The sequence below is a fragment of the Falco biarmicus genome, chromosome 1 (genome assembly GCF_023638135.1).
Source record: "Falco biarmicus isolate bFalBia1 chromosome 1, bFalBia1.pri, whole genome shotgun sequence".
In the NCBI taxonomy this organism is placed as follows: domain Eukaryota; kingdom Metazoa; phylum Chordata; class Aves; order Falconiformes; family Falconidae; genus Falco; species Falco biarmicus.
In genome coordinates, this window is record NC_079288.1 from 20,429,827 (window position 1) to 20,448,953 (window position 19,127).

General features: G+C 50.4%; 1 protein-coding gene across 1 annotated transcript in view; it reads right to left on the reverse strand.

The window, feature by feature from the left end:
- The window catches only part of LRRC75A (leucine rich repeat containing 75A), a 97,763-nt gene that overhangs the window by 38,758 nt on the left and 39,878 nt on the right, over positions 1–19,127 (reverse strand). Inside the window, exon 3 of the mRNA XM_056353573.1 lies at positions 527–639. Within this exon, the coding sequence (XP_056209548.1) occupies positions 527–639 (113 nt within the window). The remainder of the gene's footprint in view (positions 1–526; positions 640–19,127) is intronic.

Consider the following 19,127-nt stretch of genomic DNA (forward strand, 5'->3'; position numbering starts at 1 on the left):
GTTGGAGCAGTTTGTCTCCTGTTCTCCAATGCCCAGCATGGGATGTTTGCAGGACGGATGGTTCAGGTTTGCCAGCCTGTTTCCACTCCCTGGGCACTACCACACTGCTCTCCTCTGCAACTGGGATGCAACGGGGAAAGGAAAATGGAAAAGGAGGAGCACACCTCTGGGTAAGCATGAAGCAACCTGATACGCATGCGTGGGGAAACAGTGGTAAGACTGGAGACAACTGAGGAATTTGGAGGTTGTGGCGAGCCAGGAAGGTTGTGATGTCCCAGCTGGCTCACAGCCCTGCCTAATGGATTTAAGCACCTTCCTTCACTGCGGTGGATTTTTGTTCTTCCTGTCGCTGCAAGCGTGCAACAGGCAGCTCCCACCAGCACCCGCATTTGCACACCGTGGCCAACAGCATGGTGGAAAAAACCCTCCCCGCTCTCCTGAGCCCGCAGGGAGCCCTGAGGATGCAAGGAGCAGGGAGGGGACGGTCACCCCCTGGGGTGACGGTGGCTTTCAAAAGCCGACTCACCAGGACTGTGGCTTCCTCTTCATGATGCCCTGGCGTCTCCACTGCGAGTGGGGGCTGAGGTGGTAGGTGAGCTGCCGGCAAAGCTTCTCCATGGCCCCAAGAGAGTCCCCCTCCTGCAAAGACAAGGCAGGGACACCAGGTAAGGTGTCTGTAGCATTGCCATCACATCCACATGATGCTCCAGCCCAGAGCAGCTCCCTGCCAGGAGCTGGCAAGCCGTAAGGGATCACGCTAAAAATTGTATAGCAAAGGGGAAAAGAAATCCTGCTGACTGCGAAGATGCTCCAAGGACGGGGCGTTCCACCAAGGGCCACCCAGTTCTGCCCACCTATGGACATTGTCGCTGGAGAATGACCACAGGGGTGCACAAGTCCCGGTTAAGGACGAGGAGGTCCCTCCTTGGCCGCTGTGCTGGGGTTCAGGGGACCGGTGCTGCAGGGTTGTCTCTTTGCAATTCATGCAGCAGCGGCACCGCTATCGTTTTGACACTACGTAATGGCTTTCAGCATTAAAGTTCTACAGAGATTAATTAAACAAACCAAACTACCCATCCGTTAATGTCAAAACTGCTTTACAGAAGAGCAACCAGTAAGAGGCTTGGTGAGCTGATGGAGATCTCGGGAACAGTGCTTGTCAGAAAATCTCAAAACGTGTATTTGTTAGGGAAAAAAAACCACCTTCAAGGAACACAGGGATTTTGGTGGAGTCTCCTCAATTCTGGTTACAACTTCCACCCACAAAAAAAGTGGGTTGGAAAACTTTAACTCTGAAAGTTTCTAAGAATTTGGTTCTAGAAATTTTGGTTCCTAAAAATAAAACAAAATACAAATACCAGGATCTGGACCATTCAATCGTGTTTCGTTACAAGATCTTTACATAGTAATGCATCTTATGACATCCAGTAATGTATACCGCCCACCCTGCTCTGCCTGCTTGCTCTCCGAATGGTCACAAGCAGAGATTAACTTGACCTAAAGAACAATAATGATTTAAAAAAATCAAGATGCGACCATTTGCAGCGTCCGCCTGGTTTTATGAAGCTGTTACATTATGAAACATCTTAGAGAAGATACCGAAACTTAATAGGAAGCATTAAAACAAGCAACCAGCCTGGGCTCAGCTCGCTGCTGCTCTTCATTCATGCTGACTGCGCAGGGCTTTGCCGTGTGCTGGGACAAGCTGGGCAGGGATGCTGAGGAAGATGCTGCACCTTCTCTACCTGAGCACCCAGTTACTGCTGCCTCCACATCCTCCACTTGAGGCCGAGCGCCCTGGCAGCCCAATTTACGCAATGTATTCTCCTACCTTGCCCCCAAGTCAGCAGAGCGGGACCAGCCCTATAAAGACATTATAAATATTGAATTAAGCAAGGAGCGATGGGGATGTTGACAAATCACCTCTGGGTGTGCAGGGAAACAATTACATCAGGTTTTCTCGGGGTAAAAAGAACAAACCACAAAACCAGGACAGAAAGAACATATCTGCAGATGGCTGGAACAGGAATGTCAGTGTAGGACTTGCAGTCTTTAGCTTCTCTGTTCAACCCGCTCTGTAAGATACGAAGCCTTGACACAAATGGGGGTAGTTTATTCCCAGACACATCCAGATGCCTACGCAGCAACTACCATTAATCAACAGCTGATTTCATTCCTGGGCGATGCCTGCCCAGCTCCATCTGCGCTAACCAGCAGTGAAGCAACGGCACCAGTGCTCACCGCCTCTGCCAGGCACGCAGTGACGGGCGATTTTGGCAGCTCAGGTAGAAACTCCAGATCCACAGATACCAGCAGGGCACAGAGCACAGAAAACACCGTGTCAGCACGAGCTGGGAACAGCGTGAGTCAGGAGCCATTTCACATCTAAGCTCCGCAAGCGTGTGACGGCTATACCTCCTGATTCCCAGGAAATAGGGGTTTAAGAGCATATTTAAACCCATACTTTTCAACACCTCATTTATCACCACGCTTAACTTGAAATAAGGGTTTTAATCCCACAAATTTCAATGGGATGTCAGCCTATCCTAAACCTCAGGCACGCCACAATCTCCCCTCCTGCTGGCAACCCCGCAGCAAGAAATACCTCATGTTCCAGGCTTGGGGATGGATGAACCCTAGGAGGCTCAGCCTGTCAAATTAACACAGAAAAAGTAATGAAAGAGGAGGTTTTTATTTCATGTTTTCCACTGGAAGGTCTGGAACTGCAGACATTCTTTAATTAAAGCCTCAAAACATTTTGGGAAGGCAACAGCACGCGCTGCTCCCCCTAACCGCTCTCAACTTATTCTCTGCCAGCAACACCTTCCTCGCCATGTAACCAGCATCCCTAACGTGAGAAGAAAACGCCACAAATTTTGACACCTACCCTATTTTTTTTACCTTTGCATAACATCCAACAGCAAGCTGCCCAGTCCCATCAGCTTTCAATCAATCTATTTTTTTTCCAGTGGTTACCCTTGCAAAGCATTGCAACAGCCCCTGAAATAAGTGTCCGCTCTCAGCGCTGCATGGGGGTTCCCCTCTCCAAGCCCTTATTGCATCACGTGGAAAAATGTTTGTTGAAAAGGAAACAGTGCTAAAATGCTGTGGAGTAAGCAGCCACCGTGCCGCAATTCCACGCTGCAAACTGCCCCCAATATAATCTTGAAAGAGACAATTAAAATGGTCTCCAGTATTATCCTGACCGCTAAACTACTGGGGAAGTGAACTGATTCACAAGAGGAATGTGGCCAAAAAAAGGCTGAGAAAGTAAAAGAAACAAGTTTTGGCTGGTACAAATGTGGCAGGACCATCTTCTCTCTCCGGTAAGAGATCTGTTGGCCAAGCAGGGTGCTCCTGCTGGCCCTCGGTGCGTGGCTGCCAGACCTGCGCGCTGGGTCCAGGTGGCTGGTAGAAGCTCAGTCCTGAACTTCACATCATGCCAATTTCCAAGAAATTCAGCCCCCAAAAAAGCCCCTCAGCAGAACCCCAGCAGATCATCCATCAACACCAATACAGCACACCGAGGCCTCCAAGGAAAGATGCTAGAGCAGCGCAAAACGTATTTAACCCGTATCTCTCTGCATCAGTGGCCACAGGCAGCTCATCCTTCACGCGGTCCTCCCCACCACCCTTTTTTCCTCACAAGCAAGCTTGACTCATAAGCCCTGCACGTACTGGGCTACTTCTGTTTCGGGCTTTTAAACACTATTTAGAGAACATATGACTTCTGCACACAGCAACTCATGTGTCTCCTTCTGGTCTCAGTACCATGTGAGGGTATAAACCAAAAAGTATGGTCTTTTCCACACTGCTCTGTAGTTAAATGCCCCAGTTTAGCACTGGGATAAACAAACAGCCCAATTCAGAACCTCCATAAGACTTCATAGGATGCTATTCTGGGGTCAGGCTCCTTGCTCTACACATCTCATTCCCATCACTGCGCTTCACCCTGCCCATGAGCAAGACACAAACCTCTCTGCTTCAAGAACCCACTTCTTTTAGGGACCTTCCTAAACCTCTGCAATTCCTCCCCAGAGCTTTGCAGGAGCTCCAGAGCAGCCCCAGGCCTGACCTCCGGCACACCAGACCTGCCCTGCCTTGCATAAAACATGCACAGAAGAAGGGATTTAGCTGATGCATGGTGCCAAAGGCTCGTCTGATGGACTACACAGCGGCTCTTTTGCTGTTTTTATGATCCAAGCCTACCAGGAAAGAATTGAAGCTGACGCACACCCTGGTGGGACTGAGCCCAAGAGCTTGTTTGAAAACTGAGTCAGCTCACGAATCAGCCCAGCTCGTTTGGGTTGACAAAGTTTTAACCTCGCTGCCCGGCAAACGGGGAGAGAAGGGCATGCAGGGCTTCCAGGAGAACCGGAGGTTAGTGCCTTACACCAGCAGGAGCAATGATGCTGAGCACCATCCCTGTGGGCAGCTGTAGGCTTCCTGCCAGCGTGCCAGCGTTACACTGCGATGCCAGCCCTCCCTCTGATGCAGGGTCACCCTGCTCTCCATCCAGCACGCTCCTTGCTGCTCTGTCATCAGCGTCCTTGGGCACGACACAAGAGAAGACAAAAATGGCATCAGGTGGGCAGATGCTGCTGCCATCCTCCCTGGCTGCTTCCCGTGATTAACCACTTCCCGCAGCATCAAAAGCAATGCCTAAAGGTCTTTCTGCCCCACCTACACCAACCTATATCACATCACTTATATAAGGTCAATATAAGGGCGGGGTATTTTGGTGGTCAGAGGGCACATGAGTGGCAAGGCAGACTTACCCCAACCTGGAGAAATTGCAACCCACAGCACCGGGCTGGCAAACACTATATGCCATTTCCATAGAAGGGACAACAATCAAGCACAAGACACGTACAATGAGAGCAGCCGTTTGCGCTGAGCGTGTTGTCTTACCACCAGAACCGAGTTGCAGCAGCAGTCATTCCCGAAATAACACACAGGGATGAATGCATCGTAAAGGCATCGCCAGTGCTACCATGGAAGACCTGGCCCCTTCCAGAACCACGCATTCAAGGTGCAGGTGCATGGGAATGCATATTTGTTACTCTGGTTTCCAAGCTCTGGGAGGAAAAGTGCCGAGCTTCTCAGGGTTGGGGAGATGGGATGGACCACACGGAGTTCGGCTTTCCCAGCTGACGATGCTGCCAGGAAAAAGGCTGTTTTGCAGAGCTGGGATATGCCCTTTCTCTTAGCACTACACTCACAGACCAGCTGATAAATGCTGGTACGATGCTGCTGCCGAGCCCTCAGCTGAGCTCCCCACGGATCCATTGGCTACGCATCTGGGAACATCTGTAAGTTTGCAAAAGCTCTCAATGCCGCGATCCTGCCCACACCCGTACAGCTCCTACATCAACAGGGAGAGAAACCTGCATCATGCATGCAGCAAAACGGCTTTGAGCAGTACCTAAACAGGGGGCAAAGCCTCTCCACAAGGAGCGAGCGAGCTGTACGGCACCCTTGTTCCTCTTCATTCCCCTTGGCTGCTCCGCTGGCAAGCTTTCAGGAGAAGACATGCCTCGCAGGGCATGTTCATGCAGCACCCTGCTCCTCAGCAAGACTGACGAGCCACAGAGCCAGCCCAGGTGGGACCAGCATCAGCTCAGAGAAGCAGGTTTTGGGCAACGTCTTGGCTTCTGTTTGCCCATGTCCTCTCCGAGCTGGCACAGACCCAGCACAGTTCCCAGCCATCAGACACGACGCTGAGCGCAGGATGGAAGAGGGATGAGGGGAAAGCTGAGAGCAGAGGCTCTTCCCTGCAAAGGGCCCCTTTCCCCATAATTCTTCCTCTGTCTTCGCCTGCCTCCAGCCCTCTGGAGAAGGAGAGAGGGCTGCTTGCTGCCAGGAGGAGCCCAGAGATTCATGAGATTTTAATCCCTTAACAGATTTCAGCTGGGAGAGGGATTTGTGGCACATGCCCCATCCGCAATCTGCAACCAGCCCCATACCAACAGGATCTCATTCAGCTGGAAAATGATGGGGAGCGGCACGAGCCAAGCCCCACGGTGGAGGGGGTGCCCCAAGCACATGTTGAGGACCACCAAGCTCCTGACCCTGGCTCCAGCCCCAAAAGGAGAGTTCTGGATGAAGGGATGGAACAACAGTGCTTGAAGTGGAAATCAGTTAAACCCCAGGGATAAAGGAGAGCAGGTAAAGGCCAAGCTCACCCCAATGCGCCCTGCTAAACCTGCCCCGGTTTCTGCAGGGGGACCTGGTTGATCCTCACTGATGGTCCCACCTGTGGTGCTGGAGAGATGCCTTTCAGGCTGTACCAGCCCCCAGCCACAGCTCCCGCCGGTGAGGTACCACCCAGCATCTGCACAGCACTGTTAACCCCAAACGAGCCATCCTTGGACGTGTTCCTCTGGACGTGTTCCTCGCCGCTCCGCCAGCAGAGAGGTGACACCATGGGAAAGCAAACATGGGATGGGCAGGACCGTGTTTTCACCGGGATTAAATACCCACAGCATCACTGCCTGCCCTCCTTGCATCACCGCACCACAGCAACTCCTGGGCAATGCAAGGAGGTGAAATTTGCACTCACAAACCGAGTTTTGGGGCTGCTCTCTCAGCCAGAGAGCTCAGAGGAGGAGCAAAGCATATGAAAGCCTCATGATAAAGATGTTACTGCAAATTAATTTGTTTTCATTAACAAATGAATCAACCGCTCCTCCTCCAGCAGCCGAATCCCTGGTGGTGCACAGAGCCCGAGGGAAGGTGATGGTGGGGGGGTTGCATCAGGGCCAAACATCGTGTAAAATAGGCCAACGTTAATGATTAAAGAGCCCTGGTAAAGAATTCCTGCTGCAGCACGGCAGGGGATTGACCCAAATTAGAACAATTAGCCATTGTCTCGGGTCGCAGGAAGCGACAGGTTTTTTCTCATGTTATTTACACAGTCCCACATTTCTGTCACTTGCAATCAATCTCTAGGAAAAAAAAAAAGTGCTGTCCTGCAAATCTTAGCATGCAAAAGTCCCGTATTGGCCCTCCCAAATAATGATTTTGACTTAATTAAAAATTAATTCCTTTCTTCCCTTTCCTGTTTCTTTCAAAAAACTTTTCAAACTTGTAACATCTCTTTGTGGATGCTGCAGGGTTTGCTGTTGCCGCTCTGATGCACAAAAAGGTCTGTCCATGCACAAATCATTACAGCCACAGGCCAGGGAAACTGCATTCCTCCTGGGAGCACCGTTTCCCGCGTATGAAATATTTGGTGGGGAGACCCCTCAGCCGAGGTGTTTGCTTCCCATACAGTTCAGTGAATGGCGACCCTTAAAGCATGACCTATTTCATAGCCAGAAAAGACAGAGAATGATAGATTTCCTTCCAAATCCTCTGCCTTGTTTTATTTTTCTTGGGTGATTGGCTAGGACAATAGGATAATAGTTTGGACTATTAAGCAAAAGTAAAAAAACCAAACAGCTGAGAGGAGAAAAAAAAAAACTTCACAAGGGCAAACAGAGTTATTACACAGTTAAAGACATGAAATAGTGAGAGATGCTCTAGGAAGCCCTAGGACAGATCATCCTCCATGGCTTTGGCATGCATGAGATCAGTATTATGAATTAGCAAGACGCAAAGGAGAGCAAACCCCTAGTAAACCCACACTGATGTGGGGACAGACACTGGGGTTTGGAAAGGACGACACCAAAATGAAGAGGAAACATTCTTTCAGCACAGTGAAATGGCCCCACGTGCAAAGCCTTCACACACCAGGAGATGCCTAACGTGCCAAAGCTGATGGGGCACAGGGACCTCCAAACACCTACTCGGAAAGCAGCAGGAGAAGGCACAGGGACACATCTCAGGACATGACTAAGTCAAAGCCGTGCCTGCCATCCACCAGCGTGGAGCTGCCGAACTCCCCCCCCACAACCAGGTCAACACAGCCGCCAGCAAAAAGCTCTGCCCACCCAAAACCTGCAGCCGCTCCTGTGGCTCTGAAACAGCTTTCCCTGGCCGCTGGCACCGGAACGGCATCCTGCTCCCCAGCACCGGGGCCCCGGGGTTTAATAGAAACCGAATTTACGATGCCTTCCCTTTTGATGTAGTCACGCGGAGCTGAAGTCATCTAATGGCTTTCTGGTTTTCTTTTTTCCCTTTCCTTTCTTCTTCTTTTTTTTTTTTTTCCCTCCCCCTTCCTTGCTTTCAAAGCATGGGGGCTAAATTGCAGCCTATTGTTGCAGGCAGACAGCAGACATCTGCGCTGCAGCCAGCCCCGGCCCCAGCAAGCCACCGCCAGGCTTTCCTTTTGAAGCCCTAATGGAGTTTTCTCCAGCAAACTGTCCCCCTTCTGCAAGACCAGGAGCCGAGGAGGTAGAAAAGGCTTTAAACCCACCGTTCCCCTTCTCATCGAAGGCCAAACCATGCCAAGACCCAGCGCTCATCCCACCACAGGAGGCTGGGGGGTTGCTGCGACCTACAGCCCCATCCAGGTGTGCAGGATCCACGCCAGCCACAAACCCCTCCGGGTGGTGGGTCACCAAGTTCCTTGGGCAAGGCACGAAAATGCACATGGAAAAATCCCTGTTGTGCTGCGGGGAAAGGTTCTCCTAAAAACATCGTTGTAAGGATATTGCAATTCCATCTCTTATCATTTCAGACTCTTCTGGGAAGAGACCCAGCCTGCTGGGGAACGAGTGGTGAGGTGGATGGTGCCCAAAGGCAAGCAGATATGGGCATGGTGGATGTAAGTGATAGACCTTGTCCACACAGAGGAAAATAAAATCCAAGTAATGTGACAATATGGCTTTAAACGGGTCCATTTGACCACCCAATACCCTGCGCAGAAACTATTTTGACAATAAATCAAGGATATTTGAATTCAAATTAGAAGAGAAGTGGAACAAATATAATTCAAGGCCATTTTAAGAAGAACGAGGTTGTTCCCAGCAGGGTTTACTGTGACTGAGCTAATCCACTTGCTCTTTCCTGTGCTTCCCCAGGCACACAGCCATGGGGCCGAACACCGCCCGTGCCCCCCTGCCCAAGGTTCGGGCCAAGCACCCACTGGCACCCGAGACACTCCGATGGCTTTTGTAAGGGAAGGATGTGGTCCAGAATCAACTCACGTTAGGAAATGGCCAAGAAAAGACCAGCTGGTCCTGGAAGAGAATGAAGGCCTCTTATATGAGAAGAGGCGTTTGGCTTCTTCCAGGAAAAATGCACGGGTTTGGCATGGGAAATGCAGATCTGGGCTTGGTGACCCCTCTCCCAGCACGGCTCCAGCAGTAAGCTCACTGCCGAGCCCTTCCCAAGCTCTGCTTACATCCCCTCTCCAGCCATCCGCACAGAAGCAGGAGGTTTGAAAAGACAACAAAACCAAACGAGCTCCCGATTTCATCCCTCACTGCCACTGTCCACCAGCAGTTTGCAGGCTGGGTCCTCCGGGTGCAGGACTGCGGTCACGGACCCGGGAAGCCAGCAAGACCCTTGTGGAGCTGTCAAATAACCATGTCCAGCCGGCTCCCTTTCTTGGAGACTCCTTGCCAGGAGAGGAGTGTTTCCACCTTGGATAAATCTCTCATTCTGTTCTGTGATGGCAGATTTGACAATGACCACTGTGGGTCCACAGTAACTCAGCAGTTACAGACGGTCGAAGCCTAGCGTCAAATAAGGTACTATATCTTACTTCACCTAATGCAGGGGTAGTTTCGTATAAAACTATCTCAAATATTAGGAAGTGGTTTGTGGGAAATTCTACTGCGAGTATATTAAAAGATACAGAGAAACAGAACCGCACGGGCATAGAAGTTGCACAGAAACAATGCAGACCAACCCAGCGGCTCCAGATGCTGTTTGGATAAGGAATGTTGTTCATACTGGAAACCCTACCCCCTTCCTTCTGGTTTGCTAGGATATAGGCTTTACCATCAAAAATTCCCTTTTAAAGAAGGGCAGAGGTGAAAGCAGCTGTCTGAAGGAGCATAAATAAAAGGCAAACAAAAAGATGGTGCTTTTTTTTTTTGAGGAGGAGCAGTCTTCTAGCAAACAATAAACTATAGTTTGATAAAAGCTTATCAGAAAGTAAAACTTTCCATCCAGCAGCAACCCTTTTGGACAAAAAGGAGTATTTTGGAGCACTTGCAAGAACTGAGAAAAGGAACCACTTCTCATCAGCATTCCCGATCAGAAAACTCATCCCATTACCTGGCAAAACCCTAAACCCAGCGATCAAACCACCCAGTAGAATTCCAAACCCCCATGCCCAGGCCTGCAGCCATCAGGCCAGCTATGCAGAAACAGGAATGATAGCCCCAGCTGCTACACAACATGCCCCCAAACGGAAAATACTTTTGCATAAGACTAACTGAAGGTTGTGGCCACGATTAGCTGCGAGCCCCGGGCTGAGAGCATGTAGCTTAAGCAGCACTTCTGATCTTCACCACCTTCTTGGAGAAGCTTGACACGCTGGCAGGAGCAATGGCTGAAGGTGTCCCTTAGCAGATGGCAGGTTCTCCGTGCCAGGGCAGACAGCATCAGCTCTGGCAGCAAGCACAGCAAAATTAATGGTCTGTGGAGTCCTGGGTGACAGCAGCGTAAAGCTCAATGAGGGAGAAAGTCGGCAAGTGGTGCAAAGCAGAAGTGGCCTCAACCTGGGGACTTCTGGGCAGGAGATGCCTGCAGGGATAACCAGGCTCGCAAGCTGGGGGTGACTGCCTGACCCAGTGCTCCTCAGCGTGCTGATTGCAGCCGGTCTCCAGAAGGTCCCATTAACACCCTGGTCCAAAAGGAGCAACTGGCTTTGGCCAAATTAACCAAATACTCAGCGACTGAGTGTGGTGCATGCAGTAACTTCATGGTTTGAAGAACCCCAGCTCCTCTGCTTCCAGGCAGACCTATTGATGGTGCAAACCCTCTCCCCACCACGGCCCAAACCAGAAAGGCACGTGGTCGTCACATCTTGCCCTCACATGCTGGCTGCAGGGATGGGAGTGGATGCTGACCTCCCTGAGATGGCCAGCAAGGGACTGAGCACCAGCAAGGTCAATTCTTTTGCTCTCAGTAAAGGACTTGCTCCTGTTCAACTCTTACAAAAACCTGACACAAAGCCACTGCCAAAACTGGGAAACCTGTGGCTGAGGACATCTGCACTGGGCATCCTGACACAGTACTGAGCCCTCACCTAGGGCAATCACAGGGTACCAAGGACCCCAGCAATTAAACCTGCCTTGAGCTAGCCCAAATTAGGAGCTGGTGAAGCTGCAGCAATAGCAGAACCTTGAAAGAGGAATTCTGCAGAAACAAAGGAAAAAAAAAAAACGGAACCCAATTTTGTAGCTCAGGTCCTGCTGTAAGCAGCGCTCATCATCCGCTTTGACGAAAGGCCAAAGTGCGATGCATTAGACTCAGTGTTGACACACCAAAATGAAAAGCAATGTACAATAGGGCTTATCATGAGAGCCAGAGGTACAAGATGAATGGGATCGCAGCGACTCAGGAAGTTATTCAAAAGGATCCTGGACTAATATTACTCTTGGACTTCGGAGAAGCAATTAAAGAAGGCAATAAAATTCCAGGTGATAGATGGCCCTGAGGGGAACATGTAAGATAAAGGGAAATTGCAAAAAAGAATATAAAAATCTTTTGTGAGAGCTACTGGAGGGTACCCAGCTTAGCTTCTGCAGGAGAGGATAAATGAGCAGCAGTCAAAACAACATGGGAAATGGCAGGGGATCTGCATGCTGCTCGGCACCCATTAGCTGCGATGCCTGATGTCACCGACTGCACCCTGTCGAGATGCGCACAGCAACCCTGTGACTGTGGAGGAGGCTTTTGAGCATTGCCACTCCAACATGTGCTCCTGACAGATGCAGTGAGATCCTCAGCCAAATAAATTGGACCCACTTCAGTGCTATAAACAAAGTCACTAATGGGAAGGCCATTTAGATGCCAGATTCATCCCTGGAAGGGTCACCGGACCGTGCTTTTAATGACAAATGCATCTGTATCCTGACAGACACAGTGAGTTATCATACAACAAAGCAAGCAGCTAGAAATCCAGAAAGAGCCATTCATTACCCTGGAAATATCTCAGCAAACAACCGACTGACAAATTAATCATTATAGCTGATGTAGAACAGCAAAGACAGAAAAACACCCAAGGTGCCGCACTGACTGGACTGCAAATGGGAAGAAGGGTCGGAGGTGCCGACCTCTAACATCTGCTCGAGTCGGTGTATTCTGTGGATGATGGCACTCGCCTTCCTCCTACACACGCAGGCACAGAGGATTGATTTCTGAGCCCTGGGGGGCGCAGAGCCCCTGGGCAGCTCCTCCCCAGGGGGGTTCAGCTGCTCCCCATCACTCACTGCCACTGTCCACCAGCAGTTTGCAGGCAAAGCTGCCCCATGTTTTGGCAACGAGTGTTGATGTCTCTACTGCAGACCTGATGTCTCTGCTTACCTGTGGGGCTCCAGGCTGCAAGCGCTGTGTCTCCGGGGGCTCCTCAACTCTTTTCAGGCTCTCAGACCCTGCTCGTGGGCAATGCACGCAGGATGGGGGTGCACGCTGCAGAGCGACAGGTGGGTGCACAGAGTCTGCACGGTGCCCGTGATACCTCCCACCATCCTGCCCTGAGCAAATGTGGCTCTTCAGCCAGACCCTGCCCTAGCCACCCCCTCTACATGAGCCAGCGTTTCTCAGAAGCATCCCATTTGGAACCACAGGTCGGAACCTGGCATCTGCCTTTGCTGCTAAACGCAGGAACCACCAGCTGTTCCCTGTACCCCTTTCCCCTCAGGGTTAAACCAGAAGTAGATTATTTGGTTATTTATGTCCCAGCTGTAGGACATCATGGAGAGACTTTCCCAGCCCATCAAGCCTCCTATGGAGCCTCTCAGCTGCACCGCACCAGATCCCACGGGAAACAACCCCCAGTCTGGCTGTTATTGCTGTCGGAGGAGAGCGGGAGCATCCCCGGGCTGCCACTGCAAATATTTATGTTATTCTGCGGGGGCTCTCAGCCCCTCGCTACAACCCCTGGGAGTCTCGTGACGTACAGGGGAGCCTGGGAAGGGGTGGCAGTGACCCCCCTCAGATCAGACCCCACTGCTCCCTGCTGCAGGTGGGCACAGAAACGGGAATCCCAGGGCAAGGGCATAACCCTCGGAGCAACGCTCACCTTCAGCTCATTAACCACTGCGGGGCCCTCGTAGGCACGAGAGAACTGGGAATATTCTGGTTTGGGTTTGGTTTTTTTTAAGAATAGAAGATAACATCACCGTAAGGAAGCAGCAGCTAACAGCAGTGGCTGCGCTCCAGCCAAGCTCTCCTAGCAACAGCTCCGGGATGCAGCAAGGCTGGAGGGAGGGGGGTCACTTCATCAAGCGCTCCAAGCAGATGCGAAACTACAAACACAGACACCGGAGCTGTACTGGGGATTTCCTGGAAAACGGGTGGAAAGGAGAAAAGGGAAGGTGACAGAGAAATTGGGAGGATTAGCAAATCACCTAACGATTGCAAAAATTCTTTTGAAGATGGGAAGGGTGGGATAAAGCTCTTACCCAAATCCCCAAATACCCCAAACCGTGAGATAATCGCTGGCTGGACTTTGACCAGAAATCATAGTCCCTGCCATCTCTGAAGAGTAATTACTGAAAATCCCGCTGGCAACTTCCCTATCTGAGAGACCTCAGCTCTTTGCATTTCCTTATTACTTTTTGCTGAACAGAGAGAGCGCAGCTGCATCCCCCCTGGAAGGAGCAATCACCTGGTGATGCTCAGGGGAAGGATACAATGTACATGTGGGGTGAACCAGAGAGAAGGGCTCCTCTCGTCTCAGCAGCATCCCCACCTGACCCACCCCAAACCTGCAGTGCTGCTCACTGATACATCTCCTCTATCTGGCTGGGTGAAAGCTTTTCCTAGAGCCGGCACAGCCAAACCGAGGGGCCGCTGAGCTGGGGGGGCTGCAGCTGGGGGCTGCAAAGGCAACAGCTTGGAGATCAGTCGCAAAGGGCAAAACTTCTCCTCACTCCAAGAAATAGCCTGAAGCATACGTCAAGACAGCTGTGATGCTGCAGATGGGCTAAATGCAAGTAACTCTTCAAAATTCCAGGATGAGCGCTGGAATGTGAGTGCTTCCGAGCCCAGAGGTGTTGCGGTTCAGCCCTGATGAGTGCAGTGCTGTGCACAGCCCTCCCCAAGGCCAGGCATCGCTTTCCCCTACGGTGAAATGCGGATAATGCTCTTTCCCTTCCTCATACAGAGCTTGAGGAACCAGCAAGGGAAGAGCACAGAGAGCTGCTCTGCACTAAGTGTTTTATCCTCAAGTGCTTTCAGCTCACCCTGAAGCATCACAGGTACTCAGCACCTCTGCCCCCCCTGCAAAGGCTGACTGCAGTACCCAGCAAGGGAGCTGAACTTTGGGGTACATGTAAAACAGTGGATTTTTCTTCAAAAACACAGCACGGGGCAAAGGCAGGATTTGGGGCAGGTGATTGCACGTACCTGCGTCGTGCAGTGCCACTGAGCCCTTGCTAGGTTAAGCTCCACATGCTCCTCGGTGGGGCTCACTTCTACGCCCTTCCAAAGGCTCTGGAGGTGTCACCATCTCCACCCCCTCCCCCAGATGCTGGGGAACAGCTCCTGCTTTGCAGGAGAGCAGCAGCCTCACCGGGATGCAACAGGGCTAGCCAAAATGTGCCCTGGGCACTGGCAGCCCTCAGTGGCCAGGGATGAACACCAGGTGTACCCACAGCTCGCAGCCCCACAACAGCTCAGATTGGGTCGTAAGATCTGCTAGAGCTTCTTTCACCCATCCTGACCAACGGTGAGCGGGACTTTTCTGCCTGAACCAAGTCAGATGTGACCACAATCTGTGGCTGGGCAATTCCTCAACCATCAGCAGTGGTCTATCAACAGAGAGAACTCCCTTCCTTATTAAAACCCTTGAACTCTCCCTATAAAACCATTAATTTCTGCAAATCCACATTGCCAGCAGACCATCTGCTCGCTTAGTATCCACACACCTGTGAGTTAGGCTGGAAACAGATATTAAAATACCCATCCAACTGCCCAAGTCACCCAGGTTTCCCCCCCAGCCCTACCGCAGGAGAGGTCCCCACCATCACTGCTTGAGGTAAATAAATACCGTTCCCACCAGGAGGCAGGGAATCGATACACTTCCTTCCTTTGTGGTAAATTATGTTCTGATTAAAAGCTAATGATCTGAACTCAAATGTCAATTGCCATCAGAAAACATCAATAAAGTACGTTGTTACTGTTTAATGAGGTACCTGTTTCTTCATCCTCCATTTCCCTCGGGGACACTTCTTTGGCGTTCCTGGGGAGGCTGCAGGTGAAGCGTGTGGGCAGCGCTGGATGCTCAGCTCGGGAACCTGCCCTCACACCAGTGTTTCTGTGCAGTGACACACAACTCTTGGCTGCCAGAGCTGTGCCAGAAGGGTCCTTGGAAAAGATTCAAAGTTAACCAGGCCAACTACAGCCTCACCTACAGGCTCTGCTTTACCCCCACGGATGCTCAGCCAGGTTGCCTGCATCCATGTGGCACCAGCAGCATCCTGGCACAGGCAACCGCTTTGGCCAGGAGCGAGATGGACACGACACCAAGCGTGGACAGCGGTAAAAAGCCACGCACACTAGCAGGGCTCATGAGGACTGCAAGCACTTGCTTGAATTATTAAGCAGTATATTCTATTGTTCACAAAACTCTCCACAAGCTTGCCAGCCCTAGTGAAAGAAGCTCAGCAAATGCTTTCTTCTGTTATTCATCCTTTTTGCTGCTCTGGTGACATTTTTCAGAGGGGAGCGATGCACTGAGAGACCAGAGACTCCGTTCTGATGCTCTCCACATTCACATGCTCTCAGTCTCCATCACATCGACCGGGCTGAGCCGCAAACCCTTCCTGTGTACCAACAGACTTTTTGAGATTTCAGAGCACTTCCATCCAGAGACCAGATCCTGCTGCCTCTGACAACCCTCTGGGAAAACTGGTACCAGTCTGCAGGCAGAGGCGCAGAGCACACAGCTGGCAGCTATTTCTTACACTGACTTGAGGGTCTACTGCAGAAGCAGGTCAGATTGAGCTTCACCATGGGAGCTGGTGAAGTATGAGGTGAGGAAAGCATATTTTCCAAAAGACAACCTGAAACCCCCAAGCACCTGATGTAAAAATGTATTTTCTCTTGTTATGGCAAGGCAGAGCTGCTGAGCCCCAGGTGCTGCCACAAGAAAAATACTAAACCGTTCTCCAAGAGGCTTCACTGACACCAGGAGGGAGCCTTGCTCGTCATGACCAACAGCAGAGTGTCTTTTACGGCTCTTTTGCTTGCCCACCAGGAAGGGGAGGCCACCAGGAAGGCAGGTGAGAGGAGCCTCTTCTCTCTCCAGCCATGGAGAATCAACGGGAGAGTCAAGAGCAGAGGTGGTGGGGGTCTAGGTCATCTCCTGTGTGTTTTTTTCTCTAGAGGAGAATAAACTGGGAAGAGAAACAAGGAGCTGGGCAAGAAACAACTGACCCACTGCTAGGAATGGGTAGATTCTTCCATAACACAGCCACAGACCTTTACCTTCTCCTTCTGGCATTAAAATACTTGAGCTGACCTGCCCCCTTCTCCCTTCCCTTCTGCCTGGGATCCAGCTCTGAAGCTTACTTTGGCTACTTGGCAACTGCCGCCTTTTGAGAAAAGACAGGGCTACCATGAAATATTTTTTCCTGTTACTGGTTCTTTTTTAAATCTTCTGCTTCAGCTCCGACCTGCGTGATGATGCCCATCGCTGACAAGCGGTGTCACCCAAGATGCTCTCAAATGCTGGGCAGAAGAGGGGAAGCTTCGCGCATCGCTCGCCGGTTCGTGTGGCACCTGACAGTTTGGAGGCATTGCAAAAGCCAAGCCAACAAAATCCACCCTGCAGCATTATGGAGGGTTTGCAGATGGTTACACGGCAGTGGGGAAAGGTTATCTGATTATTATGGGAACTGAGCAAGGGACCTGGCAATTCTGCCAGCCGGCAACAAGATTTTGGGTTTCAGCAACCCAAAAGAGATAAAAAGATAAAACTTTGATAAAAGTCACCCTGGCCACACAAGACTTTCTTTTTCCTTTTCTTTTTTGAAAAGCCTCAGTCAGCTTTTCCAATAACCATTTGTGTTTATACAGCCTCTTTCATCCCAAATCGTGCTGCAGCATTTCACAAACTCTGTTCACTGACCTCCCCATGGTACCAGTTAGGTAGCTGGGAAGGTGAAAAAGACTTTTTTGTGTCCACTCCTCACTGCAGCCAGAGCTGCACATGCTGCCATGCCTTCGCCCAACCCACAAAACCTCCATACTTTTTAATCCAAGGGAATTTTTTTATGTCACTGATAACAGGGTACGCTGGGTGGGCTTCCCCCGGCTGCTCCCCCGTGCCTGCCTCTGCCGCACTGAACAGGCTCAGCTCCCATCACAAGCAGAACGTCCCTCAGAGATACAAGCGCTATAAAACTGGCCATAATAGGCCATATTTTTCATAAATTAGCCCACACGTCCAAGGAAGATACTGGCTAGCCAGAAAGGGTGGTTACCCCACCACACACTGCCTCAGAGAAGGGAAAACAAAGCAGCTGAGGGGTTAAGGGCTGATAAACACCCCCCACACAAAAAATTAAGATGTTTTGCACAAACAGAGGCCAGTTCATCCTACAGTCATGGCACCGGTGCTGCAGGGGAACGCAGACGTAGCATCTTCCATAAGGTGCTATGTTTGACATATAGTTAATTCACCTAACACTTTAATGTTGTTTTTTTTTTTTTAAAGGACAGGAGCACTCTTCCCTGGGTTCCCACACCATGAAGCGTGCTTAAATAAAGGGTTGCATCCTGCCACTTCCCCGCTGGTGCTGGCGAGTGGGATTTTTCTGAGAAGAACAACCAACACTGGCACAACAGCCTCGCAGATCCAAGCGTGATTAATTGCTCCATCTCCCCATGTGCAAACGGGCTGAGTGCCGGGGAGCAAATTCATCAGGCAGGGAGGGACAAGGACAGCAGGATCTTCCTTGCATCACACAGTGTTTGGACGAGGAAGCAGAGGCAGGGCTCATCCCGTCTCCGCAGTCCCATTTCACACACAAAACCAATAATTTGCCAGTAGTGGTACCATCACAGCCCATCTAGACCTTGCTGTTATTCTTTTTTTAGCCTTAATATCTGAAAAAAAATCCTGCAAAGAGTAATTTCCCCATTTCCAAGGCACTCAGCTTTAGCTCACAGAGGGGCTTTGGAGAACATCTCTCTTTTTGCAACGAAAAGATGAGCAGAGGGCACGACACATTAAGTTAGGAAAGAACCAGCGTTGTCATTAGCGGGGTCTGAGCTTCACAGCCTGCTTCATACCGCAGGATATTTTAATGTTTTGCAGATGTCTTAAATACCCATAAAGAGTGATCTTCACACTTGGAGCAAGACCAGAAAAAAAAACAAAACAAAACAAAACCAAAAACAAAAACCCCCACAAAAAACCAACCCCAAAAGAAAGAGCCATTAATACAGAACACAGAACATGGAATTGACTTAGTTGATCCCCCATCACTCCCTTTGCTTTTCTATCAGGTGTTTGGGGTTTTAGAAGGTTTCCATTCATAAATCAGCTTCCTTTTATGATGTTTCTTATAGCAAAGAACAAAAAAAGACTCGGTGCTCTCACAGACCTTTGCATCTGGCATCCGAGAGCTTTGCAAGATGTGCGAGATGCGTTCTCCTTGCACGTCTAATAGCAAAAGGAAAGGTAAGAAACTCATCGAGGCTGACAAGCTTGCCCGACAGACCATGCCTGAGTGTCCCTCAATGTGTCATCACTTCATACCTATAATTTCAGCTCGTACTGCTGTAAAAACGACTGTGATGTCACAAACTTGGAATGATAATTTGAATTCAAGATCAAATAATAACACGCATGGTGGAGGAGCTGGATTATGTGCTTGGTTTGGGGATAAAGGCACCGAGCTGGTGGTCACGGTACCCTGGTTATATTAATCCTGTATAAACTGAGTTTATTAATACAGTTTTAGCCACATGTCCACAGCACACAGGACAGTAAATGAGAGGGGAAAAAATACCCATTTTAGCTTCAACACAGCTCCATCAGAAATAACACATTT